Source organism: Diceros bicornis, chromosome 24 (assembly GCF_020826845.1).
Source record: "Diceros bicornis minor isolate mBicDic1 chromosome 24, mDicBic1.mat.cur, whole genome shotgun sequence".
NCBI lineage: Eukaryota > Metazoa > Chordata > Mammalia > Perissodactyla > Rhinocerotidae > Diceros > Diceros bicornis.
Genome location: NC_080763.1, coordinates 28,702,712 through 28,724,536, shown reverse-complemented (window position 1 = coordinate 28,724,536; position 21,825 = coordinate 28,702,712). Strand labels below are relative to the sequence as shown.

Sequence of the window (21,825 nt, the reverse complement as noted above, 5' to 3'; positions counted from 1 at the left end):
TGTCATCCATGGTCATGATGAAGATGGCCAAATTGACTTCTAAGGAACTGGTGCTCGGGAGTGAAGGTCAAGGTGGGATATGGGAGATGGTTGCAGAGCCACGTCAGCTGGTTCTGTTCTACCACAGCTGCCACTGCCAATTGAAATCAACCCAGCTGCATTTACAGCACCTGAAAAGTGTGAGTTCACAGGTGTGCTGTCCAATATGGTAGCCACATGGCTATTGAGTCCTTGAACTATGGCTAGTCAGAATTGAGATGTGCTTGAAGTGTAAAATACCCACACTGAATTTCAAAGACCTAGTGAAAGTTAAATATTTTATTAACAATTTTTATATTAATTACAAGTTGGAATTGTAGGTTTTCAACATACTAAGTTGAAATATACATTATTAAAAGTAGTTTTGCCTCTTTTTATTTATTTATTTTTTTGCTGAAGAAGATTCTCCCTGAGCTAACATCTCTGCCAGTCTTCCTCTATTTTGTGTAGGGGTCGCCACCAAAGCGTGGCTGTCGATGAGTGGTGTAGGTCTATGCCTGGGAACCAAACCCGGGCTGCTGAAGCGGAGCATGCCGAACTTAACCACTAGGCCATGGGACCAGCCCCTCTTTTTATTTTTTTTAATGTGGCTACTAGAAAATTTAAAATTATATGTGTGTCTCCCCTTTTATTTCTTTTGCACAACCCTAGTCTACAGGCTTTGATTACATGCAGGTGGACGAATTTGGCTGGTGATGGGAGAAAGGAGTTTCGTATTAGTACTTTAATTTTTAAAAGTTTTCATACAGTAAAATTGACAATTTTTGGTTTGCAGTTGATGAATTTTAACATATGTATGGATTTATGTAACCACCACCACAATCAGGATATAGTTCTTTTTTATAAAAAGTTTTTTGAAGGCTGTTAAATGTCCCAGGACCAATAAAATGATACAAAGCTAGAGAAGGAGTGTGCCACATTCAGCCGGTTGTTAGTGCAGGGTTTGCACCAGTGGCCTGCACATGTGGGTAGTTTGGACTGCACAGAGGTTGAAGTTTGAATGTCTTTCGTCCAGACAGAAACTCTCCTGTTCAGCCACAGTCTCCACCAGTCCCTATTGCCTTTTGCTTGTCCCGTTTGACTCAGTTCTGTTTCTGTCTTGGCCTCTGTAGGCGTTTTAGTTTGTGAACCCCAAGCACTAGAGTAGACGCTGGGATAAGAATAGTGGATAAGACTCCCAGTCTCAGCCTGCCTGGATACTGACTGTGGACATGCTGTGGTTATAGTTTTTACACATTATTAGGAAAACACTCCTTTAGTGTAGAGACAGGTAGGGATGGCTGTTTGTTCGCCCTCACCCACTGTGTTGGTGAGTCCTGTGGTCACGCCTTGCCCATCTTTCGTTTTTGCCTCCATCAGACAGTTCAGGAGAGTGGCCTTCCTCACATAATGTAATGGTGGTGTCCGGTATCTGTTTCAGGGGGCACCGAAGAGCACCTTCCTGGGCTGTCTTCCTCAGACCAGTCTGAGAGCTCCTCTGGGGAGAACCACGTGGTGGATCGAGGCTCTCAGGACCTTTCCCACTCAGAGAAAGATGACTCCTCTGAAAAGATGGGCCTCATCTCTGAAGTGGCCTCCCCTCCTGGGAGCCCGGAGCAGCCCCCACCTGACCTGGCCTCAGCCATCAGCAACTGGGTTCAATTTGAAGATGACACACCCTGGGCCAGCACGTCACCACCTCATAAAGAAACAGGTGAGACAGCTGGGAGGCTGAGAAGGGTTCGGCTAGGTCTCTGCTCACCAGGGATGCTTTTCCATGAGAGGTCTGTAGGGCTACCAGGATTCTATTTTACCTGCTCCAGAGCCCTGAAGCATCAGCTACATAGGAGAGAGCAGGTAGAGATCTCATCTGGATTAATTCTACAACTAGTTTTTGTTAACAAAGCATATGGAAGGATTTATGTGGTCTGGACCATTTCTAGCCTTTTACCCTTGTCCCTGGCTGTTGACCTGTCTTTGAAAGTATGCTATTTGTTTACCTGTTAGGGATTGGAATTATATTTACTCAGCATCTAAATTGTAAGCTCCTTACAAGTGGAAAAGAATGTCTCTCAAAGCGTGGACCACCAGCTGTCTCTAATAGAGTCACTGGTTAAACATGGATATTCTTGTGTCCCAGACCTCTTGAATCCAAATCTTCAGGGGTGGGACTGTCATTAATGGTAAGTCTCTTACTTGTAGCATTTAAAAGGCCAGAAGCTGCACTGGTGAGCTTATTGAGGCCAGAGGAGTTGTTAGTCCCCCCCCCCCCCCCCCCCGGTGACCTGCCTGCTTATTTTATTGTACATTGAAGCATACCTAGGGTGACTGGATACCTTTGGGACTGTATTAGTTTTCTAATTAGTTTTTGCTGCTGTAACAAATTACCGCAAACTTAGTGGCTTTAAACAGCACAGTTTTATTATCTTACAGTTCTGTAGTTCAGAAATCTGACATGGGTATCACTGGGCTAAAATCAAGGTCTCAGCAGGGCTGCATTCCTTTTAGGAAGCTCTAGGGGAGAATCCGTTTCCTTGCCCTTTCCAGCTTCTAGAGGCCACCCACATTCCTTGGCATGTGGCCCCTTCCTCTGCCTCCAAAGTCAGCAATGTTGCATCGCTCTGTGCCTTTCTTCTGTAGTCACATCTTCCTCTGACTGACTTCTTCTGCCTCCCTCTTCCATTTTTAAGGATGCTTGTGATTACATTGGGCCCACGAGGATAATCCAGAATAATTTCCCCATCTCAGGGTCCTTAACTTAATCGCCTCTGCAACGTCTCTTTTGCCAAAGTCTCTTTTGAATATATAAGGTGACATATTCACAGGTTCTGGGAATTAGAACATGGACATCTTTGCAGGGGGCATTATTTTTTCTACCACAGAGACCTACTAGCAAAAAGCAAGGCTGATATGTTTTCTGTTGGTGGGTTAAGTGTTTTGCTAGTTTTAGTTTTTAAAAACAATTCCTTTGTCTTTCAAACATGTGTTCTATCAATAAAAACAATTCTAAGAAAATATAAAGCATAGCTCTACCATATAACAAACACTTCCAGTTTTACGTAACAATTTGCGTGTTGATGCGTCCTTTTTTATTTTTAAGCATCAGATTTCTCAGTGAATTGTTGGTGAGAGAACCACGACACTCAAAGCAGCATGGGTAAAGTGACAGGTCCAGATAGGCTTCCCAGTTTGGCTGGAGGGAGGAAGTAACCTTTAGTGCACACCTAACACTGGCAAGGCAGTGGGCTGATTAAGCCTTTGTATGTGTGGGGAAGAGTTACTGAACGCTGGGCATCAGAACAGAATTATGTTTCTTATTTTTAATAAGATATATTTATTGAATATTTACTCTCTCAGGCACTGTGCTCAATGCTTTGACTACATCATCTCATGTACTCTTCACACCAATCATATGAGAATGGTATTAATATTATTTTCATATGACACATGAGCAGACTGAGACAGAGAGTGGTTTGGGAATTCGCTCATGGTTGTATGCTAGGAAGAGGAAGGAGGGAGCTTTATCCCCAGGCAGGCGGCCCCAGGATCTTGGAACAGCCTAGGGATACTCTGGGGTATGTTTGCCTTGCTCTTCGGGCTGCTGCTGTGGTTTCCTCTGCTCCCTCATTCCCAAGAGGCAGGGGAGGTGAGGGGTAGGTGGAGTGGTATTTCTCCACTCAGTTGCCCTAAAACGGCCATGCCTTCAGATCATTGATTATATACATGGCATGCAGATTCTTTCACACCTTTTTCATACCTTTAGCCTCAAAGATTTCCTGATTGCTCAGAACTATTTCTATGACACATGGGTCAATTTGCTTCAACTCTTTGCTACTTATTTTTGCAAAACTAACCTTGGGGTTAGTCATAATTATGTAGCCTCTGTCTGACTGAGGATCTTAGCTCGTTATTGATAATGGTTTTGGCCTTTAATAGTTTTAACCTTTAAATGGTTAAAATCTTATCCTTTAAGGCAGCGGTTCTCAAAGTGTGGTCTACAGATCTCTGGGGTTTCCCGAGGCCCTCTCAAGGGATCTGTGGGGTTAAAATTATTTTCATAATAATTCTAAGACATTTTTTGCCTTTTTTACTGTAGTGGCATTTGCATTGATGGTGCAAAAGTAATGGCAAGTAAAACTTCTGGCCACCATGTACTCATAGTAAAGAAAAAGTCAATTTCACTTAATATCCTTGATGACAAAGTAAAGATTATTAATTTTATTAAATCTTGATTCTTAAGTACATCTTTTTCATCTTTTCTCTGACAAATTGGGAAATAAGCATGAAGCACTTCTGCTCCATACTGAGTGTAGTGGTTGTCTTAAATAAAAATGGTTATCTTGAAGAAAAATTGGGTTTAAAATTTTTTTAATTGAAAAAAATCAATTTAAAAATCAAAATTATTTAAAAATCATTTTAAAAAGTCAAAACAATGCAAAAGATTCTTGAACAAAACATCAGTATTTTATTTATTTATTTATTTTTTGTGAGGAGGACTAGCCCTGAGCTAACATCCAGTGCCAATCCTCCCCTTTTTTCTTGAGGAAGAGTGGCCTTGAGCTAACATCCGTGCCCATCTTCCTCCACTTTATATGGGACGCCGCCACAGCATGGCTTACCAAGCGGTACCTCGGTGCGCGCTGGGCATCCGAACCTGTGAACCCCGGGCCGTCGAAGGGGAGCACCGCACTTAACTGCTTGCGCCGCCAGGCTGGCCCGAAAACATCAGTATTTTAAAGGCAAGATCCGGGGCCGGCCCGGTGGTGCAAGCGGTTGGGTGAGCGCGCTCTGCTGCCGTGGTCTGGGGTTCACCGGTTTGGATCCCAGGCGCGCACTGACGCAGCAGTTGTCAAGTCATGCTGTGGCGGCGTCCCATATAAAGTAGAGGAAGATGGGTGCAGATGTTAGCCCAGGGCCAGTCTTCCTCAGCAGAAAAAGAGGAGGCTTGGCAGATGTTAGCATAGGGCTGATCTTCCTCACAAAAAAAAAAAAAGAAAAAAGAAAGACAAGATCCAACAACACTTGCATGACTGCTGCACTTGCTTCACCTTAATCCTGGCCCTGGTACCAATAAAACTTTATTTATAAAAATAAGTGGCTAGCCTATGGGCCATAGTTTGCTGTTTTTATATTTTTTAAATATTGCATTTAAAATGTTATTTGATTTCTGAGTTTTTTGGCACCCCCTTAAATTTTGCACCCAAGGTGAGTGCCTCACTTGCCTCAGACTAGTCCCAGCCCTGCATTGTACTAAGTATATGGGATTTATTGATATTACTAGAGAACAAATCAAGAAATGACAATTTTCAAATGCGTGAAAGCATAATTTTGGCTTAAAAACTGCTCAGACATTAATAATTCCATCTGTTTGCACATATGAAAATCTAACTCAACCCTGTGGGGATGGAGCTCTCTGCCTCAGGAGGAGCCTATAGGCTGGTTTCCCAGCAGATGGTAGGCCCAATGTGCAGGCAAGAAGCAGGAATAAACCATGGGTAGGGCCAGCTCCACTTCGGGAGGTATTTCTAACCCAGGGACCCAAGAACCATGGACAACTGTGCAGAGCATCAGGGTGGTAAAGAAAATGCTAATAAATCCAAGGGTCCTGTCCCAGCTCTCCTGCCAATACCCAACTTGTCCCACCAATGAAAGGGCTGCAGGTACATTCCTCTTACCCAAACTAACCTCGCCCGTGTAGGCCAACTTCTTCATGAGGGTCCTCGCACGAACTGTGTTTAGCGATAAGGAAGAGTGGTTGGTAGAGTTACGGCCCAGTGATGAGCAGGAGGAGCTAGACTTCAGCCCACTTAACACGGATATTGCAGGCATCCCCCCAGTCAGACAGTTGTTCCATTCTGGAGGCTGTTGGGCAGCTCAGATTTTAATTTGAATCTGAAAGGTTTAGATACATATGATGTCAGTAATATCACATACGTGACTGCAGGCATTACAGCAAAATAACAAGATGTGTGCAGCAAGTATACACAGTGATGGAGACAGTGTGAGGCTTCTTGTAATCACTGCTGCCTGCTTTATTCTTTTGGTAATACTAGGATTTCCTGGTGTGGCAGGCTGAATAATGGTCCCCAAAGACATCAGGTCCTAGTCCCTGGAACCTGAGTATGTTATCTTATTTGGAGAAGGGGTCTTTGCAGATGTGATTAAGCTAAGGATTTTGAGATAGGGGGATAATCCTGGATTATCTGGGTGGGCCCCAAATGCAATCACATGTATCCTTATAAGAGGGAGGCAGAAGGAGATTTTGCCCACACAGAGAAGGCAATGTGAAGATGGAACTGAAAAGGATTTGAAGATATGGCCTTGAAGATTGGAGTGACCAGGCTACAGCCAAGGAATGCCAATAGCCACCAAGAAGCTGGAAGACACAAGGAATGGATTCTCCCCTAGAGCCTCCGGAGGGAGCACTGCCTGCTGACATCTTGATTTTGGCTCAGAGATTTTGATTTCAGACTTCTAGCTTTCAGAACTGTGAGAGAATAAATTTCTGTTTTTTTTTTAAGCCCTAAATATGTGGTAATTTGTTACAGCAGCCACAGTTAACTAATATACCAAGTCTCCAAAATCTTAAAATGGAACCATTTGCATAAGGCTGAGAATGAGTCAGTTTGGGCTAGGGGAGCATCTGGAATAGTACAGGCCATTTATTAAGCAGATGTTCTGTGCTAGCCACTATGCTTTACCTCCAAAGTTTATAGCCCTTTATCACCTTTTTAAAGTTTACACCACCATGCATGCAGGTGGTGAAGTTCAGCTGGAAGAAGGTTCCATGGAAACTGATTTTTGGCTTCAGTCATCTTCCCAGTCACAACAGTATCACCAGAGCAAACTGACTCTTTCCTATTGAGATAGGTAACTAGGTAGACATGAGCGGTGGATCATAGTTGGAGACTTGCTGCATCAGTGGAGCATCTTACTGGCGTCCAGACATGGGTGGGGGATCATGGCTGGAGACCTTGCTGCATCAGTGAAGCGTCCCATTCGCTTACACTATAACGTAGTTGCAGTTTCTCAGTTTCTTCCCATTTTATTCCTCATGCGCTGTTTGCTTCTCTTAAATGCCCAGCACTTTCTGATCAGACGTCTTTGTGTCAGGAGAAAGGGAAAAATGTGTATCTTGGACCTGTCCTATGCAGCCTTTCTATGAATAGCCTTTTATGAGAAGATCATGATCTTGGCCTAAGAGAAATAGGTGAGAGGGCGACAAAGAAGGATAAGTGGGACTGATAGCGCCGTTCCTAGTCTGGATTTCTGGAAGCAAAAACTGGAGCCAGCTGTTCCACATCTTAACATCCTGGCTTGCAGAGAGAAGTTGGGAAAGAAAGTGTAGCACATGACACACACACACGCACACACACACACACACACACACACACGAAGTAGCTAGGTAGAGAAATGTTATCTGGGATAATCCTTTTCCCTCCCTCAAGGGTTCCCATTCCTCCACTCTTCATAGTGTTTCTGGCAGATGAAGAGCGAAAAACAAAAGAATTTGTCTTTTAAGTTGTGCCACCTAAGAATAAAGCCAACAGAGCAACTGGATTTCAGCCTGGAAGGGGAATGTACTATTTGCCTTAATTAAAATGCTGGGAGGCTAGAGGCACCATGGAGTAAGGAACAAAGAGACCGTCATTAGTGGTAAATCTCTTATTTTTGTGGCATTTAAATGCCAGAAGCTGCACTGGGGACCTTAGAGAAGCCAGGGAGTTGTTAGTCCCCACCTTGATGACCTGGTTACTTACTTTATTGTTCACTGAAGCATACCAAGGTTGCTTGGGTAACCAGGAGCAACAGCTGGTGGGGAAAACAACTCCAGAAATACTTAAATCCATCAAGGGAAAAACTTTCTTTGGGACCTCAGCTAGAGCAGGATTTGAAGTGCCTAAGTGCCATCATGGTTGGTCTGGGAAAAAGGAAATACATGATCTCCCTCAGAAAAATGTGAATAAAATCAATGGAGTGACAAAGCCTTTTTATAACCCCATATATAGGAAAGAGAATTGGCATCAGTTCTTTGGACTTGAGGATACTAGGAATGAGACAGCATTTAAATTGAATCTTTTGTAAAAATTGTTTCCTCCGTTAAAACCCCTGAAATTTGGTGGAGGCCAAATGTGGAATTCTTCTGTCTTTGACTTAACAAGACCATTTTGGCTCAGGCCATGTTGATAAGTATTCTCTTTAGAAAGGTTTTTATTAGAATCTTAACTGTCAAATACTTAAACTTAAGACTTAAGTTAGCCACAAAATACTATTCACATCTCCAGTCGAAGATTCCATATAATCGATCTGGGTTACATGGTGGAAAAAAGGTCAAGAAATTTAACTGGAAAGTTGTTTGCTGAACCCTGAATGAAATGCATAGATATTCTGCTAAACCAGGAGCAGAACTAAAGAGTTAAAAAAAAAAGCTTCTAGTGAATCTGTACAAGTCAAAATTGAATCTTTATATTGTTCTCTTAAAGAAATATTTTTGAAAATGAACCTGAATCTAGGTTTTATTCACATTGAGTCCTTTAGCAATAGTGTTCCTGAGTTTCCCTAGTTGCCTAGTTTTCCTAACTTAGTATTTTGCCTCCTCTGGCTTTAAAATTCCACCATGCACCAGAAAGAATGTAGCAGTCAGCTTACCTATCACCTAAAATCTTTATAAAGATTCTCTCAGAGCAAAGGCTGATTTCATGTATGTGCATTTTACGTGTGTGTGTGCGTGCGCTTAGAATATGTTTGCAATTGCATGCAGACGAATTGCCTGAAAGAGCAAAGTTCATCCCCAAATTAAAAAAAAAAAAAAAATTAAGGCACTATTGTCAGCATGAAGCTTCCTGTTCACTTGTCATGTTATGCACTGACCTTCCTCCACGGACGTGGCAATTTTGCAGCAAGGCCATGGCTGAATTGGACCCATTATGCAGATACTGCAGGATATGCATAATTACAAACATAAAAAAACTTTCATTTCCGGAACATTTGTCCCACAGCCCAAGCAAAACAGTAGTATTCCCTTGTGCTTCAAATGGCTTTCCTAACAGCTTGGGCTAAGGCCTTCCCATTGTGTCTGGGGAAGCTAATTATCTGGGACCAGAGAAAGAGCCACTTGTTTGGGGGAGGACCAGAGATGATGTCAGCCATTTCAGAGGGAGGCAGGGATGACAGCTGAGAGACTTAATCCTGAAGAAGAATAGCCCAGTGGTTAATTTCTATTATGTTTTTCATCCTGGCTACTTGGGGCGGGGAGTCGTGGGTCGGGTGGAACAAGATCCCAACCATTTGGTGAATATGTAGACAAGGCCCACTGCATTGGGCATGCATATGTATTTCCTTCAACAGAGGAGGTCTTATTTTCTTTTAATACCTTAAATTGTTCTTCTCGGCTTTTAATTGTGATTAATGAACTTTCTGGAATGTGTCTCAGATAGTGATATACTCAGGAGTGAACTTTAACAGAGCTCCTCTTCCTCAGGGCCTAATGCCTCTCTACTCCTCTCCACTGGACTCCATTCTGCTCTGATCACCACCTCTCTTGCTGTTCCTGACAAATTCATTTCTGCTCTTGCTGTTCCCTTGGCCTCTAAAGCTCTTCCCCCATGTTTTCACTCTGAGCTCTGCACAAGCATCACCTCCCCCCCAGCTTTTTTCTGCCTTAAATGTCTTTACAGCCCATGTCTCTACCTGAAATTAGGTTATATATTTATTAGTTTGTTTATTGTCTCTCTTCCCCACTAGAGGAAAGGGATGTTGTCTATTTCATTTACTCTCTATCCCAGAATATGTTGCATGGAACTTGGTAGGTTCCCACTTAGTACTTGTTGGGGTAACGAATGAAAAGGTGAAAGATGTGTATGAGACCTACTGCAGAATGACTGACTCCCATTTATGGGGCTAATAAGCTGTTAGGTAGAACTTGAAGGATGGCTTCCTCAGTGCAGTGAAATTTTCTTTTAACCAAATAGGCAAAGAAACCAGGCCAGCCTCTTTCCCATCATGCCATTTTCTTATCAGCTGACTATTATCATCAGTTTTTGATTTCCCATTGTTATACACACAATGCATACACACATTCATGCATATATATACCACATAGATACACATAGATACACGCAAACATGTACATACAGACATAATACATAACGTAATGTATACACTTACATATATACACATATGACATACATGCATAACATATACACTTATATATACTCACACATACATACATATACCTACACAAATACATGTATTTTTAACTGGGGGCTGTCTTAAAAAGCATGCTTAAAACTGTCCATTATATTTTTATTATATTTGAAGCTACCATCATGCCATGTGGGGTGGGGGAGGGGAGCTCTTGAAGATGACTTTTTCCAGTTATCTAAAAAGGACCTTAAAATATTTTATTAAAACTCCAATATTCTCGTCTTCCAGAGAATATGCTAGCTCACCCAGGGGGACCTTGTGGCCTATCTTACCCTCAGTGTGGGGCACAAAACACAATAAACTGCCCAAGCATGCATTAATTAACTAGTTCATTCGTGCAAAAAATATTTAGGTGCTGGGAATGCAATTATGAGAAAGTTGGCCACTGTCCCTGCTCTCCCCAAGCTGAGGGTACCTAACGGTTGAGCAATCTGTTCCCAGTGAAGCCTTCTGGGGTGAGCAAGAGCTCATCTGAGCCAGTCCCAGGGGCAGCCACTTTGTGTTGTCAAGTATGAAATAGCAGTGGAGCCAAAAATGAAGAATGGAGTTAGATCTCTTTTGTATTCTCTATGGGCATGTTTACTGCATTGGAAAAATCACACAGCCCCCGTGGGTAGGCATCAAAGTATAAATAAAGGACATGACATCAAAATGTATATAACTATTTAAAATTTTAGTCTACTCAGGATCCCAAAGAATAAAAAGACAAGTATTATATTTGCTGTATTAATTGTTTTAGCTGAAAACTTGTAAGTTTATTATTATTTGACCAATGGTGCTTTGAGCCCCCACTATGTGTCAATCACTGTTCAAGACCCTGGGGATACAGTAGAATATTCCTGCCCCATGGAGCATACATTCTGCTGGGGGAACCATACCAGAAAGATGATAAAGAAGTAGATACAGTGTAAGTGTGTTAGATAATGTGGTAAGTGGGAAGGAGAGAAAAATGAGGTAAAAAAAGGGAGTAGAGTGAGAGAGGATGGGAAATTTTACGCAAGGTCGAGGAGTGACTGAGCAGTAACTTGTGAGTGAAGACTTGAGGGAAGTGAGGAAGTGAGCTTGCAGAAATTGGGGAAGGAGGCTTCCAGGTGGAAGGAACAAGTAATGAGCCTCTGGAGGGGCAGCTGTGTTCGCGTTGTGTGACTGGAGTGGAGTGAACTGGGGAGAAGAGAAGGAGATAAGGTAGAGAGATCGTAGGTTGGTGGAGGGCCCAGTGAGAACTTGGACTTTTACTGTGGGTGACATGGGAAGCCATTGGAGGGTTTTGAGTAGAGGCATGGTATGATCTGACTTACGTTTGAACAGGTAATTCTATGAAAACTGTGTGGCTGCTATGTTGAGAACAGATGGATGTAGAAGCAGGGAGACCAGGAAGGAGAGGATCATGGCTTGGCCCCGGGAGGTAGCTTGGAAATGGTAGGAAGTGATTGGATTCCAGATATATTTGAAAAGTAGGACTAACAGAAGACATGATGGACCAAATGTGAGAAGAATCAAGGATGACTGGAAGGTTTCATTCTTTGTTTTTTTTTTTTTTTTAACTTTTTGTTTATTGCAGTATCATTGGTTTATAACATTGTATAAATTTCAGGTGTACATCATTGTACTTCTATTTCTGCATAGATTACATCATGTTCACCACCCAAATACTAATTACAACCCATCACCACACACATGTACCGAATTATCCCTTTCACCTTCCTCCCTTCCCTCTTCCCCTCTGGTAACCACCAATCCAATCTCTGTCTCTATGTGTTTGCTTATTGTTGTTATTATCTACTACTTAATGAAGGAAATCATACGGTATTTGACCTTCTCCCTCTGACTTATTTCACTTTGCATAATACCCTCAATGTCCATCCATGTTGTCACAAATGCCTGGATTTCATTGTTTCTTATGGCTGAGTAGTATTCCATTGTGTATATATACCACATCTTCTTTATCCATTCGTCCCTTGATGGGCACTTAGGTTGCTTCCAAGTCTTGGCTATTGTGAATAATGCTGCAATGAACACAGGGGGGCATTATCTTTACGCATTGGTGTTTTCAAGTTCTTTGGATAAATACCCAACAGTGGAATAGCTGGATCATATGGTAGTTCTAGCCTTGATTTTTTGAGGAATCTCCATACTGTTTTCCATAGTGGCTGCACCAGTTTGCACTCCCACCAGCAGTGTATGAGAGTTCCCTTCTCTCCACATCCTCTCCAACACATGTTGTTTCCTGTCTTGTTAATTATAGCCATTCTGACGGGCATGAGGTGATATCTCATTGTAGTTTTGATTTGCATTTCCCTGATAGTTAGTGATTTTGAACATCTTTTCATGTGTCTGTTGGCCATCTGTATATCTTCTTTGAGGAAATGTCTGTTCAGGTCTTTTGCCCATTTTTTAATTGAGTTGGTAGTTTTTTTGTTGTTGAGATGCATGAGTTCTTTGTATATTTTGGAGATTAAGCCCTTATCAGATGTATGGTTTGCAAATATCTTCTCCCAATTGTTAGGTTGTCTTTTCGTTTTGTTTATGGTTTCCTTTGCTGTGCAGAAGCTTTTTAGTTTGATGTAGTCCCATTTGTTTATTTTTTCTATTGTTTCTCTTGCCGGGTCAGACGTGGTGCTTGAAAATATGTTGCTAAGACCGATGTCGAGGAGCGTAATGCCTATGTTTTCTTCTAGAAGTTTCATAGTTTCAGGTCTTAAATTCGAGTCTTTAATCCATTTGGAGTTAATTTTTGTGTATGGTGTAAGGTAAGGGTCTACTTTCATTTTTTTGCATGTGGCTGTCCAGTTTTCACAACACCATTTGTTGAAGAGACTTCCTTTTCCCCATTGCATGTTCTTGGCTCCTTTGTCAAAGATTAGCTGTCCATAGACGTGTGGGTTTATTTCTGGGCTTTCAATTCTATTCCATTGATCTGTGTGTCTGTTTTTGTGCCAGTACCATGCTGTTTTGGTTACTATAGCTTTGTAGTATATTTTGAAATCAGGGAGTGTGATACCTCCAGCTTTGTTCTTTTTTCTCAGGATTCCTTTAGCTATTCGGGGTCTTTTGTTGTTCTATATAAATTTTAGGATTCTTTGCTCTATTTCTGTGAAAAATGTTGTTGGAACTTTGATAGGGATTGCATTGAATCTATAGATTGCTTTAGGAAGTATGGACATCTTAACTATGTTAATTCTTCCAATCCAAGAGCATGGAATATCTTTCCATTTCTTTGTGTCTTCTTCAATTTCTTTCAGCAATGTTTTATAGTTTTCGGTGTACAGATCTTTCACCTCTTTGGTTAAGTTTATTCCTAGGTATTTTATTCTTTTTGTTGCAATTGTAAATGGGATTGTATTCTTAATTTCTCTTGGAAGGTTTCATTCTGAGCACCTGGAAGGATGAAGGAGCTGGTGTGGAGGTGATAACAGGAATTTAGTTCTTACATGTAAAGTTAGAGATCTCAGTGGCGATTTCAAGTAGATTTGGATATAAGTTTATGTCTGGAAACAATAACTGCCACTTCACTCTTTTGGAGTATTCCTTTGTGCCAAACGCTTTTCCAAGTCCTTTGTCAGTATTAACCTAATCCGTTTATGAGGTGGCCACTCTTGTTAGCCCCATTTTACAGGTGAAAACACAGAATAGATGGATTAGGTAACTTGCCTCAGGCTACAGGGCTGGATCCAGGTTGTGAACCAGGCAGGCTGGATCCGGGGTCCTTGCCATAACCTCACTTTCTGGAAAGGGGGAGAGACAGATTTCTGTTTTTCACTTCATTCCTTGCTGGATGGGCGTGACTGTGAAGCATCGTGTTGACAGCAACCTGCTGCTATCTGGCCCACCTCTCAAAGCTCTGGCCTCTGGGAGAACAGTCAGCTCCAGGCTCAATACTTCCTCTCACCCAGCTAATCTTGTGGCCTGAGGACATTCAATTAAGGACCTAAATAAAGTGATTCTTCCAAGATTTCTAAGTGGATAAATAAATAAAGTGCATTAGACCAAATGAAAAGTTTCTGAGATGTAGGGCCTTTGCCTCTCCCAGGTTTATTATTATTAGTGTTTCTTTCAAAGGAAACATTGGAGTTTTAGCTACCAAATGTAAAGAGCTAATGTGAAAATACAAATAGTTAAAATAGCTTCCTTTCTGAATAATCGGAGTCTTTTGATATGTGGTTTTAATAAGCTTTATTAACTTGAATAAATACAAAGGAACATATTTAAAGTGTGTATTAAATTATAAAGAACAATAGTACAATCCATCACCTAGTGTAATAAATAGAATATTGTCATCTGCCAGAATCCCCATATATCCCTACCGATTACGTCCTCCTTCTCCCAGACATCCCCTTCCCTCCCTCCTATATCACCACCTTCCTGGGTTTTGTGACAATAACTGCATTACTTTTCTTAATAGCTTTACTGCCTACACATGCATCGAGACTGATACAGTTTCATTTCACCTGTTTTTGAACTTTATATAAATGGAATAATACTGTATGTGTTATTTAGTGGCTTGCTCCTTCACCACAATATTATTTGTGAGATTTTTTCCTGTCATTACCTGTAGCTGTAGTTCCTTTAGTTTTTATTGCTGTGTATTCCATTATAGTAATATACCACAATTCATTTATCCATTCTATTATTGATGGATATTTGAGTTTCTACTTTTTGGCAATGAAGAACATGCTTCTGTGAGCATCCTTTTTGTTTTTTCTACGAGCCATTCTAAACATAAACCCTGGTGAACATGTGTAAGTGGTTCTCTTTTATGAAGAAGATGGAGGGGAATTGCTGTGCTGTAGGGTATGTTTATCTTCAACTTTATCAGATAACGCCAAGCCATTTTCAAAAGTGGTTTCGGTTTACTCTCCTATCAGCCATATGTAAAAGATGCTGTGGCTCCACTTCCTCGTCTACACTTGGGATTGTCATATTTTTCTATTTTAGTCGTGAGGAGGCAGAGAGAAACGGAAAGAAGAGTAATGGTATCTCATGTGGGTTTTTTTTTTTTTTAATTTTTTTTTAAATTTTATTTATTTATTTTTCCCCCCCAAAGCCCCAGCAGATAGTTGTATGTCATAGCTGCACATCCTTCTAGTTGCTGTATGTGGGACGCGGCCTCAGCATGGCCGGAGAAGCGGCGTGTCGGTGCGCAGCCGGGATCCGAACCCAGGCCGCCAGCAGTGGAGCACGCGCACTTAACCACTAAGCCACGGGGCCGGCCCCCTCATGTGGTTTTAATTTGTATTTCCTAGATTACTAATGAGATTGAACATCTTTTTTTTTTTTTTGCATTTGGATTTTTTTCTTTCATAAAATACCTATTCAAGTATATTCTTGTTGGGGTCTCTCCCTTTTTCTTGCTGATTTCTAGGAGTTCCTTGTGGAGATGATGTGTGGCAGATGTTATCTCCTACCCTGTGGGTGGTCTTTTCACTCTCTTAATGGTGCCTTTTGGTGGAAAGAAGTTCTTAGTTTTAATCAAATGAAATTTGTTTATTTTTCTTTTATGCTTGGTGCTTTCCACGTCTTGATAAAATCTTTCCCTACCCTGAAGTCATGAGCATATTTAGCTATATGTCTTCTAAAATATTTCTCGTGTAGCCTTTCACCCTTTGACATTCAGTCCACTTAGAATCAATTTTTTTATTTGGTGTGAGGTAGGAGTCTTTCATTTTTTTCTATATAGTATTTTCCCAATATTATTTCTATTATTTTATTTATTTTTAATATATATTTGTAAATGTATTTATATTATTAAAGATTCTATTTCATTCGTATCTAAATAGTGTGATTCTGCTTATTAATATGAGGAAGAAACCATGCTAGGATTTTAATTGAGAATGCAATAAATCTTCAAACCAATTTGGGGAGAATTAACTTCTTTACAACATTAAATTTCTCAGTTTGTAATATAGCATCTCTCTCCATTTATTTGCGTCTTCTCTATGGCCTGTTAATAAACTTTAGAAGTATCTCTTCTGAGGCCTTGCATATCTTTTGTTGGATTTATTGCTATATGTGCTTCATATTTTTTGTTGCTATTATAAATGCTGTCTTCTAAGTTTTATTTTCTAAATATTTCTTGCTGGTTGAAAACTTTTAAAACTTTTAAAAAGTTTTGCTTTGCAAAAGACCCTGTTAGGAGGATGAAGAGACACTCGTATGAGCTGGTGGGAACGTAAAATGGTGTAAGGACTTTGGAAAACAGTTTGGCAGTTTCTTATAAAACTAAATGTGTCATTACCATATGACCCAGCAATTGTACTCTTGGGCATTTATCCCAGAGAAATTGAAACTTATGTTCATATAAAAACCTGTACACGAATGTTCATAGCACCTCTGCTCATAATAGCTAAGAACCGGAAACAGCCCAGATGTCCTTCGACCAGTGAATGGTTAAACTAGCTGTAGTCCGTCCGTACCATGTAATCCTGCTCAGCAATAAAAAGGAATGAAGTATTGATGGATTCAGCAGCTTCAGTGTACCTCAAAGTCATTACGCTGAGTAATAAAAGCCAGTCCTAAAAGGTTGCGTGCTGCGTGATTCCATTTATATAGTATTCTTAAAATGACAAACTTATAGAAATGAAAAGCAAATTAGTGGTTGCCAGGGGTTAAGAACAGGGCATGCCAGGAAGAGGTGGGAGTGGTTATAAAAGGGCAACGTGAGGGATCCTTGTGCTGAGGGAACTGTTCTGTGTCTTCACTGTGGTGGTGGATACACAGATGTATACACTGATAACATTACGTAGAACTGAATACACACACACACAGCTGTAAAACTGGGGAAACAGGAATATGATTGGTGGATGGTGTTAATGTCAGTTTCCTAGTGTGATATTCTACTGGTGGGAGGGGAGGGATTCAAGGGGGAGGGTGTCTGGGGAAAAAAATGTGTAAAAGTGCTCCTTAGAGGAGCAATAATGAAAAAAACTTGAACACGCTGTTAAACCAACCTTGCGTTCGTTAGATAAACCCAATTTAGTCATGATTTAATTATCCTTTTCAAAAACCACTAGATTCTCTTTGATAATAATTTGTTTGAGATCTTATATCTATGTCTATGGTGGAGATCTGTAATTCTCATTTTTGAGACTATAAGTATAAATGAGGTGCACTTTGTCAGATTTTGCTGTCAGGAAATGTTAATCTCATAGAATGAGTTGGTCAGTGGTCTTTCTTTTTCTGTACTCTAGAACAGTTAGTGGAAGATTGAAATATTTTTTTCCTTTAAAGTTTAGTAGAACTTTACAGTAAAACCACCTGGCCTGACATTTTCCTTGGGGGAAGAGTTTTAAGGACTGATTTGCTTTATTCATGGTTATTGGATGAGTCAGATTTTTAACTTGCTTTTTGAATCAGTTTTAAAAAGTTATATTTTCCTAGGACTTCTACTGTTTTATCTATATTTTCAAACATATTGGTGTAAAGACATTCATTATTTCCCCTCATTGCCTCCTTAATATATGTAGCATTTGTAATTATGTACCCTTTTTCATTCTTAATGTTATTTATTTGTGCTCTCTTTTTTTCTTGACAGTTTTTCAATTCTATTAGTCTTCTCAAAGAATCTTTTACCTATGTATATTTTAAAAATTTTCAATAATTTGTGCTTTTATGTTTATTATTTCCTTCTAACATTCTTTAGAATGTTAGTTGTATGTTTAGTTGTATAAAATACAACTTTCCCTGACAGTAGTGCTTATATGCATTCTTAAAGTTTTCATATACAATATTTTCATTATTGTTTGGTTCTGATTATTTTCTAATATGCTTTAAGATTTCTTCTTTGACCAATAAATCATTTAGAAGTATGTGTTAATTTTTAAATTTTTCAAATTGTCTTATATTTAGTTTAGATAAATGGATACTAGTTATCTAGGTAACTGGTTTAGATAACTAGATATTTAATTTTATTGTGATCAGTGTTCCTGGTCTGTTTGATACCAACTTTTGGAAATTTGTTAAAACTTGCTTCACGTCATAGCATGTGGTCATTTGTCATGCAAGTTCTAGGTGTGGTTATGATGAATATGGATTCTTCACCTGTTGAGTGCAGTGTTCTATGTGTGACCATTAGATCAGCTTGTTCACTTTGTTGTTGATATATTTTCTGTTTCCTTGCGTATTTTTTTGCCTGCTTGATCTGTGAATTAGTGACAGAGGTATATTTTAAAATCTCCCTTTATGATAATTGACATTTCTTAGTTTCTGTAGTTCTGTTAATTTTTGCATTAATAATTTTGAGTCTATGTTATTAAATATATACACATTTAGAATTATTGTTTTATATTTCTGTTGAATTAAAATTTTTATCATTTAGTTGTAATGTTCTCTCTCTAGTAATGCTTTTTACTTCAAAGTCTATCTACAGTCTAGCATATATCAGGTTCCTTTTCATTACTATTTTGTCTTGTATGGCTTTCCTATCCCTTTACTTTCATGATTGATGAATCCTTATATTTTAAATGTGTCTTTTGTAAACAGCATATTGGATTTCATTTGTTTATTTAACTTGACAGTCTTTTTCTCTTACCTGGAACATTTAGTCCATTTCTGTTTATTATTAAGTACTGATAAAGTTTTATTTCTATCATCTTATCTTTCTTTTCTCACTTTTCTTTCCTTCTTTTAGATTAGTTGTAGTTTTTCTTTGTCTAAATTGTCTTTAATTTAGTCTTGTTCTTTGAAGATCTCTTCACTGAGTAAACAGTCCTATTTGATAGTTATTTTCTTTTTTTATTTTGAGAGGAAGATCAGCCCTGAGCTAACATCTGATGCCAATCCTCCTCTTTTTGCTGAGGAAGATTGGCCCTGAGCTAACATGCGTGCCCATCTTTCTCTACTTTATGCGGGACGCCGCCACAGCGTGGCTCGACAAGCAGTGCGTCAGTGCGCGCCCGGGATCTGAACCGGTGAACCCTGGGCCGGTGCAGTGGAGCACACGCACTTAACCGCTTGCGCCACCAGGCTGGCCCCTGATAGTTGTTTTCTGTCGGCACATTGAAGTATGCACTGGTTTCTCTTGCTGTTGAGAAGGTAGTAGGCAGTCTAATCATCATTCCTTTAGAAGTAATCTTATTTTCTCTTTGGTGGCTTTTAAGATCTTCTGTTTGTCTTTGGCCTTATATAGTTTTGGTGTCTACTTGTGGAGTTATTTTTGGTTGCCCTCCTTGAGATACCTTGAGATTTCTAATCTGACAGATAAAATTTTTCATAAATTCTGGGAAATTCTCAGTCAGCATTTTTTCACATTTTGCCTCTCATTCTCTCTCTCTTCTCTTTAGGAACTCAGATTAGGTATCTACAAGACCTTCTCTCTCTGTCCTCCACGTGTTTTAATCTCATTTTCATATTTCATCCCTTTGTCTCTCTATGCTATCCAATTAATTTTGTATTTGTAGCATTTTTTCTTCTACACAAGTTCATTTAGTTCTTTTTCATTTCTACATACATGCTTCTTTCTCATATTTTCAATTTTTCTTATTATTTCCTTAAACATATTTGTATTTTCTGCTTAGTAATTCTAGAGTCTGAATTCTTTGCTGATCTGATTCTGTCTGCTTCTCCCCACCCTGCCCCATTACCACACGCATTTTGCTGGCTCTCTGGCTCTTGTTCATGGTAACTTGATTTCTTATGTATTTCATGATTTATTCATTCATGTTTTTTTTTTTTTTTTAATACCATGTGCACATCAACTGAGGAACATTCTGTCTGGGAAGACTGGTTTTAAGGCCTCTTTCTCCAGAAAGGATTACTATTTGCTTTACCCAGGTGCCAGAGGCTACTACCAACCTGGAAATACTTCAACTGAGTTCTCCTACTTGCATTTTTTCAGACCACACAAGTAGTTTTAGCTGCAAACCCCTATGTGGGACAGCTTGTGCTTATGAATTCTCAGGAGATTTTTGTTTTCCCTACCCTGCACCCAGGCTTAAGGCAGACAATTTTCTTTCCTATCCTTAGCTTGGGGGTACGAGTTATTCCTAATTTATGCCTTAACTGAGCCCTTTGGGAACTTTAGCTTTATGCATCAGATCTTCTGTTAGATTTCCCATCTGGGGTTGGCCCTAGGTTTTTTCCCCTTTGCCTTCTTCACAAGAGATTTAAAAAACAAACTAAAGAGACTTCCTGGTTTGTTCAAAATCCTCAGGGTGTGAAAATCGGGTTGTGTGCTCTGCTTACCATTTCTGGGTTCCAGCTTTCACTTGGCCTCTGATAATTCTTTACTTTCTTGGTCCCCCTGTAATATATTTTAAATGATATTATTACATTTTACCTAATATTTTAATTTTATTTCCACAGTAGTTCAAAGTTTCTAATCCACTATACCGTAGGAAATGGCAGTCCTATAATAAGCTTTTACAAGTTCAGCTTTGCTTTTGATTTTTTGGTTGTTTATTTTATTTTTTCTTCTTTTTTAGTGTTTTGATTTCTTTTATGTTTGTGTGGGAGTTTTATAAGTACAAGTTTGGTTTAACAGTCTATATTTAATATAGACTGTTTTGGAATGATTTGTGGTGCTTCTGTTGACATAACCAAGAAATATTTATTGAGTGCTCACTTGCACCAGGCACTATTCTAGGAATGGGGATACAGAAGTGAATAAAATGGACCAAAACCCCTGCCCCCCAAGGAGCTTGAATTCTAGTGGGGAAGACACTGGATATGTAGTACATTAGACAGTGATAATGCAAAGGAGAAATAAAGCAGAGAAGGTGCTTTGTATCTTTGGAGGGAACAGCTCAGGAATACCTTATCAAGAAGGTGACATTTTTAAAGAAAAGGGGGTGTGAGCCATGAGCACTCCAGAAGGAGAAAAGACCTAGATATCTTATAAATGCCTAAGGGAATGTGTAATGAAAATTTTCGGTAGTTTTCGTGTTTATACCATGTCACAAATATTGCTGTTTATTCTTTTTTCTCTCTTAAATCTCAATTTTCCCTTCCTATTTCTTAACCCAGCTCTATAATTTTGATTCTCCAGCCTGGAGAACTGACTCGATCTTCTTGGACAAGCTACTTAACCTCTCTGAGTCTCTTTCCCCTTGTGTAAAATAAGACCACTGCTTATCTCAGGATTGATGGGTGAAATGAGATAACATTTGTAAAAGTGTCTGACATTTCATGTCAATAATTGCTAGTTTCTTTCTTTTTTTATTCTTCCTTCTCTGTCCACCCTCTTTTCAGCACTTGTTTTCAGTACTTGTCAGCAAATTTGCAATACGATTCTTATGCAACACCATGGAGAAACCATGTCGTAGGCAATTAACTAAAGACAAATTAGGAACATAATTTGATTTTTAAAAAAGAAACTTTCCGGTGGTTTTGAAAGGCTGAATTTGGTGCTCAGGGTTAAGAAGATAATGCCATGCCCTGTGCATTCCCCCCTTAAAGATCTGCTGTGTCGCAGATCAGCAACCCCAGTCAATCTCAATTTGTATATATGAAGATCTGCAGAATCTCCAGTTACGGTCAGGCTCAAAGCAAGCAGAGGCATATCAAATTCATCTGCAAATACATATATATTCACGTATCTTCTCTTATCCCTTAACCCAATCTAGCTCCAATTTTGTAAACTGGTGAATTTTCTTGATATGGTTTGCG

General features: G+C 39.7%; 1 protein-coding gene across 3 annotated transcripts in view; it reads left to right on the top strand.

Moving 5' to 3' along the window:
• The window catches only part of STON2 (stonin 2), a 132,619-nt gene that overhangs the window by 30,869 nt on the left and 79,925 nt on the right, over positions 1 to 21,825 (top strand). For all 3 annotated transcript variants that reach the window (XM_058567486.1, XM_058567484.1, XM_058567485.1), the window contains exon 3: positions 1,460 to 1,732. In XM_058567486.1, coding sequence (XP_058423469.1) covers positions 1,460 to 1,732 — 273 coding nt within the window. The remainder of the gene's footprint in view (positions 1 to 1,459; positions 1,733 to 21,825) is intronic.